Genomic DNA, 21,548 nt, shown 5'->3' with positions numbered 1-21,548 from the left:
CCAGCAGGTGCTAATCAGAGTTTACCAGGGTATGCTGTATTTTTGTTTGTTTGTTCCTAAGCTTTAATAGGAGGATCGAACAAGCCACTGAAAAACTAACTGAACCCCTTTGGCTAATGTTTAGGGTTTGTTTTAACTGGTGTCCTGTGTAAAACTGGAACGCCAATTTAGGGAGTTCCCCACATCCTGGGATGGACTCCACTCACTTTGACCATGTACTCGATTAGCAGTTCTGGGAGACTGAGGGATGCTCAGTCTCACAGCTGCCGCCTTTATCGAAAGCCACTTCCCACTGGAGAGATTCACATTAAGTGTCTTATTTAAGGGTACTACAGCAAGGCAGCTCTTGGGACCTGACTCAGCAAAAGTAACCACTGTGATACCCAACGACACATAACGCTGTTGTAAGCGGCCTACCACCATGTTTTCAACACTGCATGACTGCAAAGCTCTGTTTTTTGGTACCTAAAAGGTGAAAGTATGAAACGAAAAAAAAGCACAAAAATGGGTAAACAAACCAGAAGACAAGTGTGAAGAACTGATTCCGATCTAAATCTCATTCTTGCTAAGAAAATTCAAAAAGGGACATTGAGGGAAGAGTCAGAGGAAGGTGTCGAAAGAAAGGCTTCTGAGAAATCATGTTTTTCAACGAAACCGTGGGAAAAAAAATGAAAGAGACTGAAACCTGCTTATGGCAGAAGCAAAATGTGTCTCCTGGAGTATGATGTAACAGCAGCATGCACAGCAGTAGTTACATTTCTCTATATATTATAAAATATATATGGCATGCGGACATTTATCCACCACGTGGAGCCACCCACAGCGCAGTCACAGAAGTGCACTACTGACGCGCTCGTCACAGGTGGCAATTGCAGGTCATTTCCTGTTCCACTAAAATAAATTTGCTTTTGAATTAGGAAACTGCCACAAGGCTCCCCACTTCCAGTGCACAAGGCATCTCAAATAGCCATGACACAGAAATGGACAGAGGCAGCCAACTGCATGCTGGCTCCCTGCACAAAATATTGATCTGCACTGTACTTTAACCTCAATGCAGTGCTGATTTCAGCTTATATTTTTAGCCCCCCACCCCCTCCACAGTTAAGCTGACTCATAAGGGTATTAATTCACAGAGCAGTACTACAAACAGAACAATGACAGAAAATGTGTGTGTTTGGGGGGAGGGTAACTATATTAAACCAGACAGAAGTCTGCTGAAGCCTACAGAGCAACACAGTATTCTTTATGGTGAGTGTGCGTGTGAGTGCGTGTGTGTGTGTGCGTGTGAGAGAGAGAGAGCGAGCGAGTGAGAGAAAAAGATAGAAAAGAGATAGAAATGGACTGACTTAGAGGTGCTAAAATAGATAGGGCAGTGCATACCAACCTTTTGCGATAGCAGAACCCCGACCTACAATCCCAAATATAATACAGGGAGACAGAACTTTGTGAGCCAAAAATTTTTTTTAAAAACAGCCGCAAAAAAAGCAGGCAGAAGTAAAATGGTCACAATATCCGCAGCAGGCAGGAGGCCCAGCAGCTGGGAGGGGGCTAATGCATAATCCAAAGTCCTGGCCTTCGGTCCACTCTTTCGTAGAAAAGGAACAATGAGGTAGAACGTCTCTAAAACTTCCACTGCTCGTCTTTCAGCAATTCCCCAGAAAATGTGGGGGGGGGGAATGCGCAATACAGCACATAAAATACCTGTATTGAATCTAACACTTTTCATCTTCTTTTAGATACAACTATGCCAGGATTACAGTCCAGAGAGCAAACAAATCCTGGCACTTTAAAAAAATGGGTATAAAAAAATAAATACATACATCCGGTTCAGCGATTTGAAAGAGACATCTTGTCTTCTCCTATCCACTAATCACATTTTTAGTCCTGAAACAGTCTGAGGTTCAAGGAAATCCCACGGTTCTTCGTCAAATCCGCAACCTCTACATCCATCTTCAATTCAGAGTCTTCTGCCAGGTCTGATTATCCACATGAATCCCTACAATCCATGGGCACTGTGTCACACCAATGAACACCATGGATGAGTCCTCCCAACAGTTATAATAATCCCCAGTCCGCATTTCCCCCCAGGGAATACACTGGAGTTCTCAGCTAGCAAGCCACGGACTCCTGGTTTATTCCAATGTTTCTGTAGATACTTACAAGTTCTACTGAACTACCTGATGGTTGGCATGGTGACAGAGAGAAAACTTTGTTCCAAACGACAAATACAAAGCACTGTTACATCCAATGCTGACAGATAGGTAAATCCAGTAGTGGTGGACAAATAACTCCCAATATATCCATGGAAAAAAAATTCCAAGAGTTTATCTTCCATTTTCTTCGGCCCCAACAAAAATTCATATCTCCTCAAAATTGCCCGCATTGTTTTTGTATTGTACCGTCCTCCATCTTCTGCTGAATGCCATTCCTATGCCTGTTGCTTCTTCTGGTCCATTGTCAAATGCAAAAAATTCCCAGAACAACTAAATACGTGGAGCTCGTCCTGCTTTCAAATTGTACGTTATGTTCGCTCTTCCCCAGGTCAAATAGTGCCCAAGGTCTCCACCAAACTTGACTGTAAAACCCTGGTATCACATATATATCTATATATATATTCCCACAGGAGAACCGAAAGACCAACGACCCCATGGAAACACATGAACATCCTTGGGTGGCACCAATATATAAATCCAATGGGGGTGTAAATACCTTGGAAATATTATCCACCAGTCCAGGAACAGAATGCCAAAACACCCCCCACTAAGAGAAGTGCAAAAAAACCAAGGACAGGACACGTTTTACTTCCTGGTTTCTAATGAATTTGTCATAAAAGTTGGCAAATGTGTAAATTTAGAAATCATATGTTTTTGTTTTAAAGCTAAAGGGTAATAATCCATCACGTGCTGTACTGTACTTCCAGATCGAAATGATTCCACTGCAGACCAGCAAAAGCAAGGGGGGAAAAATAAAAAAAATGTCTTGCATCCAAAATCCCTGGAAATTTAGGATATCCAATAAGGCCATGAGTGTTCCTCAAGTGTGATATCCAACAGGATATAGCTCACAGTTTGATTCCCCGACACTTACGCTACACATGTATGTTATGGAAACGACACACGCGGAGTTTCGTTTATAATCCCATGAGCAAGGTGGACGTAGATGGGATCCCTAGAATATGTTTTACGTCTGAAATTTCCACGAATCTGTTCTTTTCTTTCTTTTTTTTTTGTTTAAACAACTCACCAGTACAAATGTTTTAAATGGGGGGAAAAATGTTTAATAAGAAACAACGGTCCCCTGTCATTCAGAGAAACCTTGTCCACTTACCCGTCTAGTCTGCGTTCATAGCGACCCTCTCTGCTGTGCAGGGACGTGGGGGGCCCATAGACCGGACCCCCCGCACCCCTTGCGAACCCTGAAACGTCCCGCCCGCGATTGCCTAAGGACAGGCTATCGTCCAGTCCACGTGCGGCGCTGGGGATCGTGCCCGGCTCGTTGTAATCGGTCCGCAGGTCTCTGTCCCCCATCTTGTTGATGGAGTTGTGAGCCTTCTGTGCGCTCTTAATGTCCACGAAATCCACAAAGGCTGCCACGCCGCCTTCGGAGCCTCGCTTTGGCAGGATCTTGACGCTCTCCACCCTCCCATACCTAGGTGGAGAGAAGGGGGGCGGAGGCATGGGTTATGATGGGGGAGGGGGCGGTGAAGAATGGGGGAGGGGGTAAAAAAAAAGAACATGGGCGATGAATTAATGTTAAGTTGTGGCCTAAATGAAGTCAAAACAAAGGTTCATGCTTCGGCCATGTTAATCCAGGACTCTAACTCCCTGAAACTCATGGGCAAAAGTTATTTTGTCCAGTAGTGACAGAAGAGAAATCATCAACAGAGATAAGGAAAATGGTGGACAATGGAAGCATGGCAACCTTGAGAAATCACAGACAGCCTAGAGTTAACTCAAAAGCTTCCACCACACAAAGCAACAAATCCTGACAAAACAGCAGCATGCATCAAGTAAAATTAAGCATAATAAAGACGTTGCATTTTCAGATGCATCAGGTCCAGGCCAAACCCAATGTCCATTCACAAGGCAGAAAGCAGACACTCCCCCGTTTCACCCCCCCACCCCATCCGAGAATGAACGGTCATTGGGACAAAGCAAATGTCACTGTACCAAGTAGCAGAAAGAAGGATTCAAAGGAACTCCCACCCCAACAGAAACCAAGAACACACACCAGCCAGGGAGGCCAGTATAGGAAGTCTGCATTATAATTAGGTGAAATACCCAAGTGACAAAAATAAAATAAACTCTAAAATAAATAAATTCCTCGGATACCGGCCTTCCTTTTTATGATATATATGTATCCACAGATAACCAGTGTTACTAATGGATGTTTTTAATAGCAAAACAGCAGAGGGGAAGCCTGGTCCACAGGCGCACACCACAGAAAGTTAGTTTCTTCCTATACCTTAAATCAAGTGCATTGAGGAAACCATTTTTAAAACAAGATTCAAGGTCATCTGCTGACTACAGTGTAAACTAAATCCTAGAGACAATGACCCTGCACTGTCCACTGAGGAGGGCTCCTTCCTTTGGCGTAACAAAATTAAAGTAAAAGGTATAGGTCAAGCTTAAGGAAGCAAACAATACAACCCCACAATTAAGTTTTTCTGGATGTGTGGGATTTAAACTGTATTACTATGCTAATACTGACTGGAAATAATTCTAAAGTCATGTTATTATGACTGAAAGACAACGAAACATGCGAGGCAAGGGCATTATCTTACTGATTTTTTATTCCCAAAATATCTTGCCCCCTAAATTACGTATCGGTGGTAATGAAATCTGAAACTGCAGGGGGGGGAGAAAAACAACATGCCATGGGATTTTCATTCAAGGCATTAACATTTTAAGAACTTTAAATACAATATTCATAATACAGTACGGTAAATATCACTGACAAAAGTAATCAGAGACGAGTTTTCAAAACTCATTCACTTCACAAAGAGACCGGCAGTGTCTCATGGGAGAAAATGGGAGGTTTACAATACAGAAGCATCTTCCACGTGGTTAAAAGCCCAGCTTTGCCTTCCCATACGGCTTCCGCGACGCCATTTTACAAACCAATTCCCATGCCCCCCCCCCCCGTTTCCAGACACTTCAGCTCTGACAGACCCCAAACCTTCCTGATGGAAAAAGACAGCTATTTTTCTTGTATGCATTGCAAACTGCAAGAGATGTGCATTGCGCAGTTAACGCTTTACACATTTAACCGATATAGCGACTCTTCATTTGCGTGTACGCTAATTTTATATATACGTAGCAAATAATTTTGCCGTGAAAAACTAAGGACTTCCGGGGCCAGGACGTCTAATGCAAGCGTCGCTCAACGTCTTTCTGAGAAAAATGATTTTGACGAGGTCAAAGTCTCAACCCTCAGCGCTTTTGGTGCGCCGAATCAAGCTGGCAGGTTTTATATAAAATTTCAGACTATCCTTACCGACATGTCAAATTAATAATTTAATGAGGCCAAAGCAAAGACTCTGAAGAAAAAGGTGTGTCACCATGAGCAAAAGGTGCGCCTCTCTTAAGACATTAGGTAAAATATTTACGATGCCACAGATGTACCCGTCCTGAAACCAAACTCTTACCGACTTCAGACAGATCACATCATTCGATACATTTCCTTAAACTCTGCATAGAATTGTATTTGTTTGGAAATCTGATTCTCCAAAAATGAGGTACAAAGAAAAATACTGAATTACACCCTTTGTTTTTAACGCGATTATATATTTATGCGCACTGGTGTCATGACTGACATCTTCCTTTGCGTCCAGTCGGCGATGGCCAGCTCACCGCGATCCGTCCCATGGTGCCCCCCTCACCTGAAGTGGTCGGTCAGATCAGTGTAGTCGATCTGCATCGTGCGTGTTAGTCCCTTAAACTGCATTAAAAATGAACAGAAACTTTGCCCAGACCCCTCGCCGTTTTCGACCCAGAAGCAGCGACAGGAGAGTCTATACGACGTTGCCTTCAAAACGTACGCATGTCAATATTTCCCAGTTCCATGCCGACCAGACACGAGTGGAGCCCCTCGATCCGGGCCATAAATTAAGACGTTTTATTCTCGAGAGAAATAAACTGACTTGGCCTAATGCCTTCCCAGCAGTGATTGATCTAATTGTCTTTGTGGTGACCGTGCCTTCCAAAGCCGGCTAAACTATCATTATTTGTTGAATATGTCTCACCTCCCGTCTTTTCAGCAGCAGTATTAAACTATAAATAGGGAAGCTGCTTAGCTGCAATCGCGGCACTGGGAAACTGAGCAAGCGCACGTTTAAAAACAGTGCGGAAAACAACGATGCACTGTTACTGTATCACCATTTTGTCGCTTCATCCAGGTTCAGTGAAGCCCCGTTCACATGCACCCGGTTGTCTTTTTAAAACACACACACATAATTCCGGACTTCGGCGACTAGCATTCAAGCAGACACGTCGATATTTCGAGTCCACAAAGATCATTAAGTAGCAGGGAAAAAAGAACCTTTCTCCGAACAAAAACGTACGGAGAAGCTTGTTTTCTGACCGCTCTCGTTCACTAACTAGGAGTAATTTCCCACGGCACATTGAGCTGGTCTGGATGTTACGGCGCCGAGAGACTGATTGCATTTCGAGATTCGTAACCAGAACAACCCCCGTGTTTCTCTCCCCCTCCTCCTCGCCTTAAAAAAAGAAAAAATACTCACCGTTTAAAATGTTCGACGATTTTTTCTTCTCGCACATTTTCGGGTAAATTCCCCACCCATAGATGTCTGGTTTCCCGGACCATAATGTGTGTCCGTGTCCCCCGTTCATACAGATATGCTTTTTGTAACGTATATCTCTTCTCTCACACGCTTCTTCTTTATTTGCTGCAGGCAGGTCGCAAGTCCGCGCTGCGAGCTATAAGCTGTGGAGATATTCGGCGCACAGGGTGACGACTCGGTCCAACACGACTCGGCGGTTAGCTCTCGCGCTGCGTGAACGTGATCCTCTACCGCGCCTCGAGGAACGCGCGTCCTCGAGCTCACGCGCACGCGCACAACACACTGTTCTCTCTCTCCCCCCCCGTAGGTTCCCCCGACACACGCGCGCGAGCCCGCGTGCAACTTGAGCCCGCCAACCTATACCACTTTCTCTCACTCCGGGCTCGCGCATTCTGAGAATTAGATCGCGCATGCGTCGTAAACAAGCGGCGTCGTGCCCTCCCCCACCCGAATCAGCACTCCGTCGTGCGCAGGCGTGAAAATTGTCTCTATATGAGAATGAACAGCATGGGGGAAGGGAGATTCTGTAATGATGTATTGTTGCGCAATACGGATGTGTTTGCACATTTTAAAACGCTTTGTCTTCACCGAAGATTGTATAACTGTTTGTTGTAATTCAGTTTGTGTGCAGAGCGTTTGATAGCACAACTATCAATATTATTCTTAAATTAAGGATTATACATAATCAGATGGGAAAACTAAACAGAATACTGTTATAAAATAACTAAACTATATATACAAGATAAATGTTTTATAATTAGAATTTCAATAATAAAAAATATGCATCGTCAACATATTTATTCACAGTATGCATATGTAGTTAATCGATTTTCTTCACTCGTTAAGCTGTCCAATAGATCATAATAAAGTCTTTGGTAATGTGGTAATTTTCAGCTGCGATGCCTTCTATTTTAAACAGTACTGTAAATTAATTAATAATAAGTATGTCCTCTTGTTATATAAGGAACTTTTTTTGCACAAAAAATGTAAGAAACTCTACATAGCATATGTAAGAGGTTGCATCGGGATTTGTGAAACGTGTGGAAGGTGGTGGGGTCTGATGAGCGCGGCAGGCCTGCGACGCGCGGGTGTGGCGTCCAAAAGGCGGGGGGGGGGGGCGCTTCACACACACAGAATAAAGCGGCCGTCTGCGAACGAGGCGCTTTCAGCTCTTGCGGGGCTGATATTTGTGGGGGAGAGACGCAGTCCGAGAATCGTCGTCTGTTCAGTCTTCGAGAAAATAAATACGAGGCTGTAACAGCACAACAAGCTTATTCGAGAAAACACGCACAATGCTGGGAGTAATCGAATTTCAGGAATAAACGTGTGGGTTGATTTTATTCCGCAGAACTGTTGCATGGGTGGATATGAACGCTGGCCTTACATTTCAAATTACGAAATCCTGCTCGGGTACAAGTACTGAATTCATTCACTCAAAGGATGATGTGCACTGGATTCTGTTTGTGTAACACCTCCATCTTTCACCCTTTTTCTTTTGTCTTGGAATTATGCTTGGAATTATTAACTTGATAAAATAGCAGTGGATTAAAGATGAACCACGAACGAAAATGTCCACCGTCTGTGTTTTGCTTACGAACTCCAAATTAAATTGTAACAATGTTGTTTTTATATTACGAAAGTTAAATTGTAACAATCCTGCATGATTGAACTTTTTAATGTATGTAAGGTATCACCGTTTTCTTTCTGGAAATATTTGTATCAATTTCTCGGTATACAATTATACATTTTGGCTAATTTGTATATAATATACTTTTGGGGATAATAACAATGAAAGGAGGTGAGTGCGTGGTCGCAAACAATACTCTTACTGGCGACTAGCAAATATTTGCCGTGTCGTGCATCGGACGCCATTTCATGGGACTTAAATCCGCAACTCAGACCGGCCATTTTAAACAAAGCTGCGGCTTACTTGCGTTATGCAGCTACCAAACTGCGCAACGCTTTCTGTAAGTATCAACAGCTGTAGATATAATATAAGAAATAAAATTAAATCATACACACATCACCTTTTCGAATGTAGCTTATACTTTTCACCTGAACAAATCTGATTGTAATTTCCCTTCAGGAGAAGTATGGCCGTATAAACTGTTTTAGTAACACTGTTACTATTTTTTTCCTTTTTGTCATTTGGCATAAGTGTGAGATAATCAGGGGATGGCATTAACTTATTACACACAATCGCATGCACTTCGCATTGCAGCTCCTATTTGACAAATAATGCCGACGTTTGATAATGTCTGTAAAAGTAAAATGTTTCCGCAAATAATGTTGGGAGTCGTGGATTTATCATGCCACATCCAGGGAACGCGTCAATAGCCTGGTTCTTTTGTGTGTTACACACGGTGATGTGGCGGAACAAGGCAGTGTTTTTTATGTTACATATTGTTATTCGGAGCGGAGGTGTTAGATAAAAAGGTACACACCGAACTAATAACACCAGTTAAGCGATTTATTTATGTAAAATAAGACAGGTCTAAAGAGAACGGGAGTGCCCAGTCTAATTTAGGTGGCGTTAGTAATGTACTATCCTTAATATGTGAAGCATCTAAATATAGCTGTTAGGTAATAAAATTCGATGCTTTTTGATTTAATTAAGTCCATGGAATAGGCTAGATCCTTTAAATATTTATCAGACTGACATCTCTGCATTTCTTATATGGATATTGCTTACTGATGTTTTTCTAAGTTATGTAATGATATTATCTCAGTTGACAACGCCCATATGTGCAAACACTGCCAGCTATTATCCCAGAAATTACTTTATTCTAAAGATTTCTGACTATTCCAGTAGGTCTAAATATTTGCGATGACTGCATTGTAAGGCTAAATTGGTGGGAACTGGTTTATGTGATGTTTTAAAGAATTCTGAAAGAGATGGACACCGCGCTTACAGTTTCACAGACTTTAGACACTGTATGTCCCTTCGGCCTATAAACGGTGCAGATTTAAGCTTGGAGATCCAGCAAGCACATTTTTATAATGCCATTTGGGGACAATATGTTCAGTACAGCAGAACATACTTGGTGTGGATAACCATCCTACCGCAGGTTGAGGGGTTGTAAGAAATCCACCCAAATACTGCGCCTTTGTTTAATCCATATACCCAAAAAAATCTTTATCTTACTTATTTTTGATAGTTTATCTAATTATCTAATTTTCCTAGTCTGTAACTGCATTTGCTATTGTATAAACAAAAAATAGGCTACTCTGTGTTCTAGACTACTTATACTTGCATTTAAACTGACCCATTACTTCTGAAAGCTTGGTAGACCCACGGGTTAATAAAAAAATGATTGGATTTTGATGAGCATGTTTAGTTTATGTGTTTATTTCTGACTTTTACGGATGACAACATATTTTTATATGTGAGCTAATTAAAGCCTCTGTGATGAAAAAAGTCAAACTAGGCACATAAAAAAGAACGTGAAGTTTTCAAACGATTATACTATTTAGAGGTTATAGAGTGACCCAAATAATGTATTTACATATTTTAAAATGACTGACCTGTCATTTTACCCTACCTTGTAATATGTAGTGACCAAACGGGCTATTCTAGTCTACTAAGTAAAAGTTAAAGAAAGAAGCGCAATTTCAATGCCCGGTCATCTACATTAATTTGATTACGCTAAAGCTGATATTATTGTAGGACTGTAATTTAATCAGTTTTAATCACGAGGAGACGTAGATGGGGACATAGCGAACCTACGAGAAGCCGACCTGCTAACGAAAGCTTTACGTAGCTGACCGCCCTCTGGTGGCAAAACAGCTATATGACGCTACGAATTGGCGCATACGGGAAATTTCGCTGAATTGGTACGTTTGTATGATGTATCTCTTGCATCTCATTTTCAAAACGTTTATGCTTATTTTTAGTTTTATTCTCATTCTTTGCAACCTCAACGTGGAGCGTATCATACAATACCCTTATCACCTTATTCTGGCTTCTACACTCTGAATGTGGTACTGAAATTGTCTTAGGTCATTTCCTCACGGCAACTCAATCCTGTCTCTGCGTGTTCCCGGTTTTGTTCCGGGTGTAAGTGACACATAAATATTAATCAGTAATTATCGTCTGTATATACTGAGCCGGCAGCCTCGTGCCTGAGAGGGTCCCAGCCTGTGTTCACCCCTTTTTGGTTGTGGGATCTCCCCCTGCCATTTGCTGTGTGTGCGCGTGTCTGTAGTTGGCATGGTTCCTGATTTTTCGTGTATTCAAAAACATATGGTGAGATCAAGGACGTAACTTTGGATTGAACATTGGAGGGGTTGAGGTCCCCACCCATTCATCATGATAATATGATTTTTTTTATTTTTTTTTTGGGGGGGGTGTTACATTCCCCCATAATTTACACCCATGGGTTAGATTAATTGGTGTCTTTGAATTGTCTGTAGTGCATGAGTGTATTTGAGCCTTAGGATGCGCTGACGTCCCCCCAGGGGTGGACTTACAGCAAAAAGCTCGGGAATTTCCGCTCATCTGGGGGGGATCCCCTTGGTATATTTTGCCCATTACTGGGGGGGGGGTGTTATATTTTGAAACAATAAAATAAAACTCCATTGATCATTTTTTGCCATTGGTCCTGGAAACAAGTCAAGATGGACTGATGGGCTGGACGCCACTGTAATATAGGTTGTATAGTGGCCTGACCATAATGTGTGTCACCCACTCACCCACAAACAAGTAAGAGACATGTCCCAGAACTGTTTAATCATGCTGTATTAATCAAGAACACCGAGAGTGATGTCTCACTCTGCTGCAGATTTGGCTCGCTCAGGCACTGCTGTATGTGAGCTGGAGTGACCTTACCACCTCTACGTGACCATATGGGGGATATCCATATGTAACATATGTGCTGACTGTATCCAGGGGACACTGGGTTCATCAAATTCCCCTCATACTCATCGTGTAACCCCTCCTTTCGAACGCCATCTGGCTCTCCGAAGCCAAGCACAGCGAAGCCTAAAACTGCCGTTTCCCTCAGATTTCTCAACCGCTGAACAGTCTGGTCCTTCCTGGCTCAAGCATGGGCCTGTTAATTAAAAAAAAAATTCAGAAAAGGTTTTTGTATCATTTTTTCCCAACTTGGTACCTGAAGGACACATACCTTCCAGAATTGGGTTTTGTTTTTTTTTTTGCAACTTCCCATACTGGTAGTTTGATCAAGAGAGTCACGAATGAAAGAGAAACTGTGGGTTTGGATCTCAGCGTCTTTTTCCAGGAGACTATAAAAGGGTGTGATGTGGCCTGTGAACCTGGCCGATGTTCTGCCTGGACTCCATGTTGCAAGAAAAAGGAGAAATTCCCACTTTCCACGGTTTAGGCTACATTTTAGACTCTTTTCATGAAATAAGCGAATTCAGATAAACAGAAAAGGGAGTGAGAATAGCACGACGTTTCAGTGATTTTTTTTGGAACTTCAGAACTTATGCAACACTTTGAATAGCAACTTTTTTTCCCCATTTGAAAGCTGGTGAAAGGACTTTCTTCCCAGTTAAGTAAATAAAATGAACCCTTCCTCAAAATCAAAAATGGTGATGCAAAGACCATTTGACCCAGGAATAAGAAGTCTAGACTCATAACTCCAAATCTAAATTTATTCCTATATCTCACATTCTGCTCCATTTCGAACTTAGGTTCCAAATTTCCACAATCTTCTGCCGGCAATCTGGTGGTTAAGTGTCTTATAATGTCATGTTTATATTGCGTTTATATGTCTCCACATTTATATTTTATGTATTATTTCTCATTTGCACAATGACCAACAAGAATGACATTTCAGCTCAGAGCATGACTCCAGTCATCATATTTCTGAAGTTGACTATAGATGATACATTGACTTTAGGGAGACAGAGAAAGAGCGAAAAATCACCCCCACAACCAGTTATACAAGAGTGGTGCTGAAGTCCTAGCAGGATTTCCAAGATTTCAGAGGAGAGGAACTTCAAAATAATTCGTAAAGCAAAGTCAATCAAATCGCAAACATTCAAAATGTGACTTTATTCATCCATTGCTTAACATGTTATACAATGGTGACACATTAACCACATAATGGAGTGAGTGATACAAAGGAAGGATTTTATTAGGAATCTTTGGCACATTTCAGAGTCAGGTGCATACAAGACAAATTATCAGTTATAAATGAAATATTACACTTGTCAAGGAGAAATGAAAATCGAGTGAAATAAACAGAACGTAGTAAAATACTTTTGGTCTTTAGCAGACTGAATCATCCGTTGAAAAAGTCAAACATTCCCACATCTGACATACACACACGGATACCCCCCCCACCCCCCCCACAAGCCACATTCTGGTCTTACTCCTCCTCCACTCAGCCTTGACCCTCTTCAGCGCCATCCAGTGGAGAGGAGGGGATCTGCCCCTAACCCTGGCTTCCCTGCACCAGGGTCAGGTGACAAGGTTTGCAAAGCATTCTTCCATCCAGAGGGTAGCAGCCTTGGTCATTCGGCTCCGGAGAGAGTAACACTTGGCAGGTCTGAGTGCAGAATAAGATGGGAACTTGAACAAAAGCGTGGCGTTTGTGACCCTTCAACAATATTACAAAGCACAGACTAAACGTTGTTGCTTAACTTGTACCGTGAGACCCGATTCCCACTGGAGTTTGATGTTTGTGCATCCTGCTTACCTTACTTGCTAATGCACATATCTGATGTAACGTATTACTTTGTCTACCTATTTGGGCCCAACAAATCACTTATGCAAAGGTGCAAAGTGCTGGCACAGAACGCAGTGCAATGCTGCTCTTGCTAAATTTATTGCAATTTCACCTCAGGCACCTCAGCCCCCCCCCCCCCCACGCCCCCCCCCCCCCCCCAAACTCCACCCATGCTGATTCTCATCCTTCCGCTGCCAGTTTCCCATTTTGCTTTTGTGTTCATTCCCAAGCCCGATCTTGCCCAGTTCCCTAATCCCTCGCAGCGTTCTCGCGCCATCCTCTGCCCCCCTGTGCCACATAGATCCGTTTGCTGCCATGACCTTACAGTCAGTTTTACTGCTGTTCTCCTCGCACCATGATCCCCAAGAAAGGAGGTGATGTCATCCCTCCCTGAACGTAAACCCCTCTCCCCAGGAGTGGCATCCCTTTCCTGTCTTCACCTCGCATCGGTAACAGTCCTCATGAAAGGTCTGGCCCAGACACTCCACAGTGTAGCTGTCCCGTCCATCGTCTGCAGGCACAATGAGCTGCTGGCAGGCACTGCAGCACGGCGCATATTTCCTGCCGTCGCCATGACAACATGGAGAAACCGTGACTCGTCTTACAATCGGCCAATAGCAAAGGCCCATCTCGGGGCAACAGCGAATCATCAACAAGAGTCAAAGCAGGGCGCTTACCTGTAGTAGTCAGCGAGGCAGTAGACCTCCCCGACCTCGCCCTGGGCAAACCTCTCTTCTCCGAGCGGCCAGTTGCACGTGCTGCACACGAAGCAGGGGGGGTGGTAGGCCCGTCCCAGAGCCCGCATCACCTGCTCCTTGATGGTCTCCCCGCACGCCCAACACTGCTCCAGGCTGGCCTACGACGCCGCAGGGATGTTAGCATGTGCTGCTAACAAATAGTGGTGCCAGGCAAACCTTATTCGAATGCTAACAGTATCATTATTCTAAAGCTTTTGCATCGCTGCTCCGCTGCAGGCAGTTTGTTGGGCAGTTTGTTGTGGGTATTAATTCTTTTGGAATGAATTCATGAATATTACATTTATATAGCATTTTCCAATACACCCAGAGCACTTTACAGAACCAATGGGGAGCCACTTCAGCCCCCACTGTGCAGCCCCCACCTGAATGATGCCTCACAGCCATTCTGCACCAGTACACTGACCACACAGTAGCTAAGGTGGTGAAGGGGCAGGAGAGAATTCACCAGTTAGATATAAGGGATGATTAGGAGGCCGGATCTGATAGGGCCACAGTGCGCAGGTTTAGCCAGGACGTCAGGGCACCACCCTTACTCTTTCAAAGGATGTCCGGGGATCTTTTATGACCTCAGGGAGTCAAGATCTCATCTGAAGGACGGTGCCAGTTTTACTGCACTGGGATCCACACAGACCACAGGATGGGATAACCTGCTGGCCAGTGTCCCAGTCACTGCACTGGGGCACTGGGATCCACACAGACCACAGGATGGGATAACCTGCTGGCCAGTGTCCCCTTCACTGCACTGGGGCACTGGGATCCACACAGACCACAGGATGGGATAACCTGCTGGCCAGTGTCCCAGTCACTGCACTGGGGCACTGGGATCCACACTGACCACAGGATGGGATAACATGCTGGCCTGGACATAATATTGTGCGAGAAGTTTTGTTGTCGATTAAGCAGTTCCATCCATCCATCTGTTCATCCATCTGTTCATCCATCCATCCCACCATGCTTATCCAGTGCAGATTTGCAGTTTATTTAATTACAGTTTATTTTCATTGTTTACAAATTTAAATAAATGAATACTGTAGATGGTGGCACACATACAATGAACAGCCAATCCAGAGAAATGAGCTTAAACGTAAACGGTTCATATACTGTCCGCTCAGGCCCATAATTTGGTATCATTTTCCTTGATGGGGCACAAATACTTAGTAATAACACAGTTACTACTGACATACAAATCATGAGTGAATCATGAACAAATATCTTCCCTACTTGAGGTTAAAAGATATGTCATGATATATTAATGATGAACAAACATGGAATGGGTATTTAACGTGTTATTCATGAGTAGTTCCTTCGGTAGTTCACAAAAGTTTACAGAATTAACAGACATAGCAACAAATAAAGTAACTGCTTGAGATAAAACATGCATCCCGATTCATTAATGACGAATTACCATTAAATCAGTATGTAACTAACAACAACAACAAATTTATTTTTATATAGCGCATTATCACAACATTACATCATCTCAAAGCGCTTTACAGCATCCTCACCCAAAGCCCCCAGTGAGCAAGCCAAAGGCGACAGTGGCAAGGAAAAACTCCCTAGTAGGAAGAAACCTTGGGAGGGACCAGAGTCAAAGTCAAAGGGGGAGCCCATCCTCCAGGGGCCGGCAGGGATAGTCAAATAACTAAGACTAAGTTAATTTAAAAGTTAAGTTAATTAATACACAAATTACTTGTGCCCCATCAAGTAAAGTGTTACACATCATTTAAATTTCTGCTTGTTGAAGCCCCATTCAGACCCCATTTGGCACTTACCTGGTAACAGGCTTCACACAGCGGTATCCCCGCCTTATTGTAGTACAGCTGTCCAGCCAGGGGCAGGAAGCACTGCCTGCACTGGAAGCAGCCTGCGTGGTATGTCCTGTTCAGGGCCTCAATGGCAGCCTCACTGAGTGCCACTGGTTTCCGGCAAAATCCACACACGTCTAAAAACAAACAAAAAATTTAAATGCAAACTAAAGTTAAAAAAAAAATGACTTGACCACTACATATGGGCCAGAACCTTGCTGAATCTGAGAGATGTGTTTTTCAGGGTTTTGGACGCCTCAGCTGACCTTTGCCCTCTGCATCATCCTTGAGGTCCTCATTTCTTGGCGTCTGGTTGTTCTGGCTTTGACCAGCAGGTGGTGCCATCTCCCCATACTGAGGTCCTGGCACAGGCTTCATCTGCAGAGACAAATGGGCAGCGCTGATCTCAGTCTGCTGCTCGCTTTGCATCCTCAATTCATAGAAACAAAATCATAAAGAAAGCTGAAGTTCACAAAGAAGGTAAACAATTGTAGCACATTAGGAAATTTGTGCAGGACTCTGCTTAAGTATTAAAAACACCTTAAATCACTCAATGATAGAATGGTTTAATATTTGCAGTACTGTCTTGCGCTACCCTAACCTATTCCTGTGGTAGCCGAGCCTACTTCTGTTGTATGAACCTTGCAGACACCGTAAAATAATAAATAATAATGAAACTAGCTGTAAATAATGCCTGACAGATGTAAATACATCACAGTGGGTGAATTAGCAGATCATGTCTGTACCACTAACACATATGCATCTTACTTGGGGTGAAGACAAGGGGGCTTCACACTGACTGACAGGAAGGGGAGGGGGTGGCAATGGGTCGCTGGGCGGTGGGGGAGGCAGGGGGGGCTCAGCGTCCGCAGACGGCTCTGCACCCAGGAAAGGCGGTGGAGGCGGAGGTGGTGGGGGAATGTCTGTGGGGGACACAGATGAGAGAATGAGCTCCGGTACCAAGCTGCCACATCAGGACCAGGCGCCGTCAGTCAGGGTTTGTGCGAGACATGTCACACATCGGGCATAGAGAGACACAAAGCTAACAGGCGACCTCAAGATGCTATGGGATGGAACCATCCCACAATACAGAAGCCGTCTACTAATCTACTGTGGTATTCCTTGGGGAGACTAGCATGCTATTCTTCACATTGTAACACTTCGCTTTCAGAGACAGAGGTTGGCTGTCGCCCTGGGTCTGGGGTTTGTATGTACTGTCTGTGTGTTGCATTTATGTGTAAGAGTCCACTGATGGACTAGCATACAGGCCTGAGGCCTTTCTGCATTAAAATAAGATGCAGCAAAAACCAAAAAAAAAATTATTAATTATGCACTGGTTTCATTACCTTCCACTGGGCTCTCTCTGTCCAGTGGAGCCTTTTGCCCATGTGCCATGAAGGGCAGACCGCTGCCCAAGGATGGGGGCAGTGCCCCCTGATGAGCTGAGTGGGAAGGCTGTTTTGGTGTGGTGAGGGTGGGGCTGGATGGTGGTGGAGGTGGGACTATTGACGGGGCGAACCTGGGCTTGGATTGTGTTGGAGGTGGTGCTTTCGGTGTGGGGGTGTGACCATGCGATGTAGGGGGTGTAACCTGTGATGTGGAAGGGGCATGGCTATGTGATACAGGGGGTGTGGCCTGTGAAGTGGAGGGGGCATGGCTGTGTGAAACAGGAGGCGTGGCCTGTGATGTAGTAGGGGCATGGCTATAGGGCACAGTAGTTTGGGCTTTGGGGGCTGTAGGAGGGCCAAGCCTGGGGGTGCCGTGCGAGGATTTCCCAGAGCCGGCCACGATGACAGCAGAGCCACGCGAGTCAGTGAGCGTGGCATGCGGAGTGACGGTGGCACGATGCGGAGATGCCAGAGTGATGAAGACAGATGATACCATCCTCTTCTGGGGGACAGCTGACGCCATGGCAGTCGAGGCTGCACAAAACGAATAGCATGGTTATTTCTCCTATCATCAGGAAATGTAGTACTAAGAAAAAATATGGCAGCAATAATAAAACCTACTTCTTATGGACATTGTCTTGTAACCCTTAGCCAAATACTCCTTATACCTGTAACTATGAGTCGCCAAACCTCCTCAATCTGGACAGTAAACTGTCAGGAAAAAAAGCATCAATTTGTACCTTTGAGGGTACAATTACTTGTCACTGGGGCTGAACCCTCAAGGGTCTGCCAGCTGTACCCTAGCTGTAGGTCAGGGATCTACAATTCCAGTCTTGGAGAGCTACTGTCCAGTAGGTTACGTCTGATGGGCCACACCTGTTCTCAGGTAAATACCAGGAGCAGGTGTGGCTCATCAGAAGCCAAGTGGGACAGAAAACCTACTGGATAGTAGCTCTCCAGGACTGGAGCTGGAGACCCTTGCTGTAGGAAAACATACCTTTTAAGGTAAAAACGGACTCTGAGGGACATTAAAGTTGCTTGTACCTTGGGGAACAAAACCGGATCAGGGCTGCACAAATTTTTTGACAGTGTAGGAATATGGTTACCGACATTTTATCTAATAAGACCTATTTTTTTCGCAACGACATATAAAGTTAACGCTATGTGATTACGTTTAGTAGATTGAATTATGAATTTCTGGCCAAATTATTTTGTGAATTTTCTGCGGGTTAATAATTGAATGGATATGTTGGCTCAGGTGGAGGCGCTGACTGCTTTGGATACGGCGAACTAGCAACGGTTCATAACTACAGATAAAGCAGGAACATTCACACAAACCACAGCAAACGAGCAAACTTCACACTGTGGAAATGCATTAACTAGGGAGCAGGCTACTCACTGCATCATCCGCAAAAAACAGTCACCCCCCTTAACTGGGATAGCTCAGCTAACTAGTAAAAAGCCTGCTCGACTTCCCCCCAAAACTATCCGAAGTCGCAGAAATGCTAAGATCTTGGGGAAGAAAAGAAAAAACGAAAAGAAAAATAGCCTGATTTAAAAAAATGTGTTTATGCTGCTAGTTAAAGTTTCTGTGCCAAAAACAACTGCAGACGCTGTCAGCACTCACGTTAATGGTGTGTGTGTGTGTGTGTGTGTGTGTGTGTGTGTGTGTGTGTGTGTGTGTCATGTCCGTCCGGGCTTCCTGTTTGCCTGTAATCGTACAACCCTTTGATTTGAGAAAGTAGACCATAACTGATTCTTTTGTGTTTAGTTTTTCTAGTTAATCCTGGTAATTTGCAAGCCCACATCAGGAGGCCCGCATCCCCGTGCCACACCGCCTCCCCCGGGGGTCTCCTCACCGGTACCGTCAGTTCAGACCTCTCAGGGCTGATGAAATGCCGTGGCCCTCCACCTCCCCTAAGCCCCCACTCGCCAGTGAGTCAGCGGGGCCTGTCGGCAAAGTCACTGCTTGATTAGGGTGTGCTGGAGGTCCAGGAGGCTGGTACTGAGCCAGGGTCGCCCCTGATCCAATAAACAGCCCATCATAGACCCCAACTCAGCCCAGTCCAGGGGCGCGGAAGTCTTATGAATATAAATACTAGTAATATCACCATCGGAAACGTGAGCAATTGTGAGTCAGTGCAAAATACACGCACGGCTCATGCTTTCAGTACAATTAATATCCTTAGAGATAAAAAAAAATCATAAAAACATGACAGCAAAGAACATCCACATATAAACCCTGTACCACACGCGTGCCTTATATGCAGAAACGCGCAGAGCCTCCCTGGCTGTCACCGCTAAACAACTTAAAGCAAATTTACGGTTTATTTATTTCAGACGTTATTTTCTCTTGCCTTTGCTACGCACTAATAACCCCGCACTTGGTAGAAATTAAAATCGTGGCCGCAGGACAGACGATCGCCGGCGGTGCGCAAACATTAGGGCGCATAAAAGAGGATCGACGCAGTAATCCGACCGGCTATTGTGTTATAATGGCGTAACGCTGTCGCCATGCCGCCCCCCGGCTCCGCTGCGCGCCCCCTTACCGGAGCAGGACACCCTTGGTGCGCGTTTCCTCTCCGCGGTACCGACACGGAGCTCCGCCGCAGCAGCACCGCACACGGTACAGAGCCACACCTTTCCCCTCAGCCCCTCATTTCACCGCTTCCCTGCCCCCTCCTCCCTCTCCTCCTCCTCCCGTCTCAGTCTCCCCCCATCCGCTGACACTATACCAGCCGTAAAAGGTGAAGTTAATCACTGACTAAATGCCACGAAACGCAGGCAATACGCACAAACCGCCCCCTTTCTCAGAAAAATCCCGCAGGATATGACTGTACCTGCCTGACTGCAATCGCCTCTTTCTCTTTCGCTCCCTCTCCTTCTTCCAATCCCTCCTTCGTCCCCAGACCATACTTTTCTAAGACATGCTATATTAATGTCCTTTCTGCAACACCTACCGCGTCGTTAAGCCGCATAACTGGGTTTCCCTACTGGCTCTCAGAAGCTGTCATCCGGTTTTTCTTCGTTAAGGAAATCAGAAATGTATACGTTTATTTCGAGGTTGGGGAGCTGAGGGGATACATGAATTCTGAAGACGGTCCACCTTTAATTCATAGATGGAGGGGTTCAAAATAAAGGGAGAAAATAAAGAATAAAGAAGACACGTAGAGATGGAAGTTACCAACAGTGCAGCAATGTTTCTCGGTCTTTCCAGCCCCCCCCATCCCATCCTGCCTTTTACCATTATCAGCAATAATTTTGGCGAGAAACATATGCCACAACACAGTACCCAGATATGGAAAGAGGGGGAGAAAAATAAGGGGTAACGAGGTGACAAAGGAAATACAGAAGAAGCAATTATGAAGAAGAACGAAACGAGAGAGACGGGCGTCTGGTGGGGGGCGCAAATGCAGGGAAAAGGGGAGCGACACGGGAATGTGCCTGCAGGGGCTGCGCGCTGTGGGGCTTGCGGGAAGGAGCATGCCCGAGCATGACATCATCCCCCCAAAGCACGCAATCCCCTCCCCCTGGCTTGTCAGTCAGATAACCCTGGGGGGGTGGGGGAGATGTTTGCCCCTGCCTACAGCCGAGGCTCCTGCCCCCTGTCGTCATGGTGTCCACCCTTAACCCCCCAACCTAAAAGCACCATTTCCTCTAACTCGCTGTAACAAAGTGTAGCGTTACACACACATTTATTATGTCAGGGAATTACGATGATGGGGTGCAGATGTGGCATAATTCGTCATGTAGCAGCTTCAGAAAGGAGACTTCTGGTATAAGGCTAACGAAAAAAAGACTTGCAGAATGTACTGGAATTTATCACATTCGTGCATGACGGCTCAATCTGTGTGTCTGTATGTGTGTGCGTGAGAGAGAGAGAGAGAGAGAGAGAGAGAGAGAGAGAGAGAGAGAGAGAGCTTGTGTAGGTATGTCTCTGTGTATAGGAATGCACAAGTTAGTAAAGCTATATATGTGCACATGTATGTGAGAGCTTTTGATGGCGGGTACTTATGTCTGAAGCAGGGCAGCCAGGCATGCATGCAAAAATGCAGATGAAAATGCAGGTGTGTGTGTGAGTGGGAATGTACGCCCCAGTC

At 44.7% G+C, this 21,548-nt stretch overlaps 2 protein-coding genes across 5 annotated transcripts in view; both read right to left on the bottom strand.

The window, feature by feature from the left end:
• LOC125748159 (msx2-interacting protein-like) overlaps window positions 1-7,074 on the bottom strand; it is a 31,160-nt gene extending 24,086 nt beyond the window's left edge. For both annotated transcript variants that reach the window (XM_049024033.1, XM_049024034.1), the window contains exons 1-2: window positions 6,743-7,074; window positions 3,328-3,648 (exon numbers count right to left, since the gene is read on the bottom strand). In XM_049024033.1, the coding sequence (XP_048879990.1) occupies window positions 3,328-3,648; window positions 6,743-6,825 (404 nt within the window). In that variant the 5' untranslated portion in view covers window positions 6,826-7,074. The remainder of the gene's footprint in view (window positions 1-3,327; window positions 3,649-6,742) is intronic.
• Window positions 7,075-12,802: 5,728 nt separating this feature from the next.
• fblim1 (filamin binding LIM protein 1) lies at window positions 12,803-20,417 on the bottom strand. Of its 3 annotated transcripts, none has more exons than XM_049023175.1 (8): window positions 20,289-20,417; window positions 17,407-17,982; window positions 16,829-16,983; window positions 16,327-16,438; window positions 16,028-16,197; window positions 14,175-14,353; window positions 13,938-14,058; window positions 12,803-13,317 (listed from the first exon to the last, which is right to left on the bottom strand). In XM_049023175.1, the coding sequence occupies exons 2-8, from the start codon at window positions 17,969-17,971 to the stop codon at window positions 13,204-13,206; spliced, it is 1,416 nt and encodes a 471-aa protein (XP_048879132.1). In that variant the 5' UTR covers window positions 17,972-17,982; window positions 20,289-20,417; the 3' UTR covers window positions 12,803-13,203. The 3 variants fall into 3 exon arrangements, with proteins under 3 accessions (XP_048879132.1, XP_048879131.1, XP_048879133.1); XM_049023174.1 differs by lacking the exon at window positions 20,289-20,417 and adding an exon at window positions 19,998-20,150; XM_049023176.1 differs by lacking the exon at window positions 20,289-20,417 and adding an exon at window positions 19,308-19,973.
• Between the last annotated feature and the right edge of the window lie 1,131 nt (window positions 20,418-21,548).

Source organism: Brienomyrus brachyistius, chromosome 8 (genome assembly GCF_023856365.1).
Source record: "Brienomyrus brachyistius isolate T26 chromosome 8, BBRACH_0.4, whole genome shotgun sequence".
NCBI classification, from domain to species: Eukaryota; Metazoa; Chordata; class Actinopteri; order Osteoglossiformes; family Mormyridae; genus Brienomyrus; species Brienomyrus brachyistius.
Note: the sequence above shows the minus strand (reverse complement) of the source record. Positions and strands in the feature narration are given on the sequence as shown.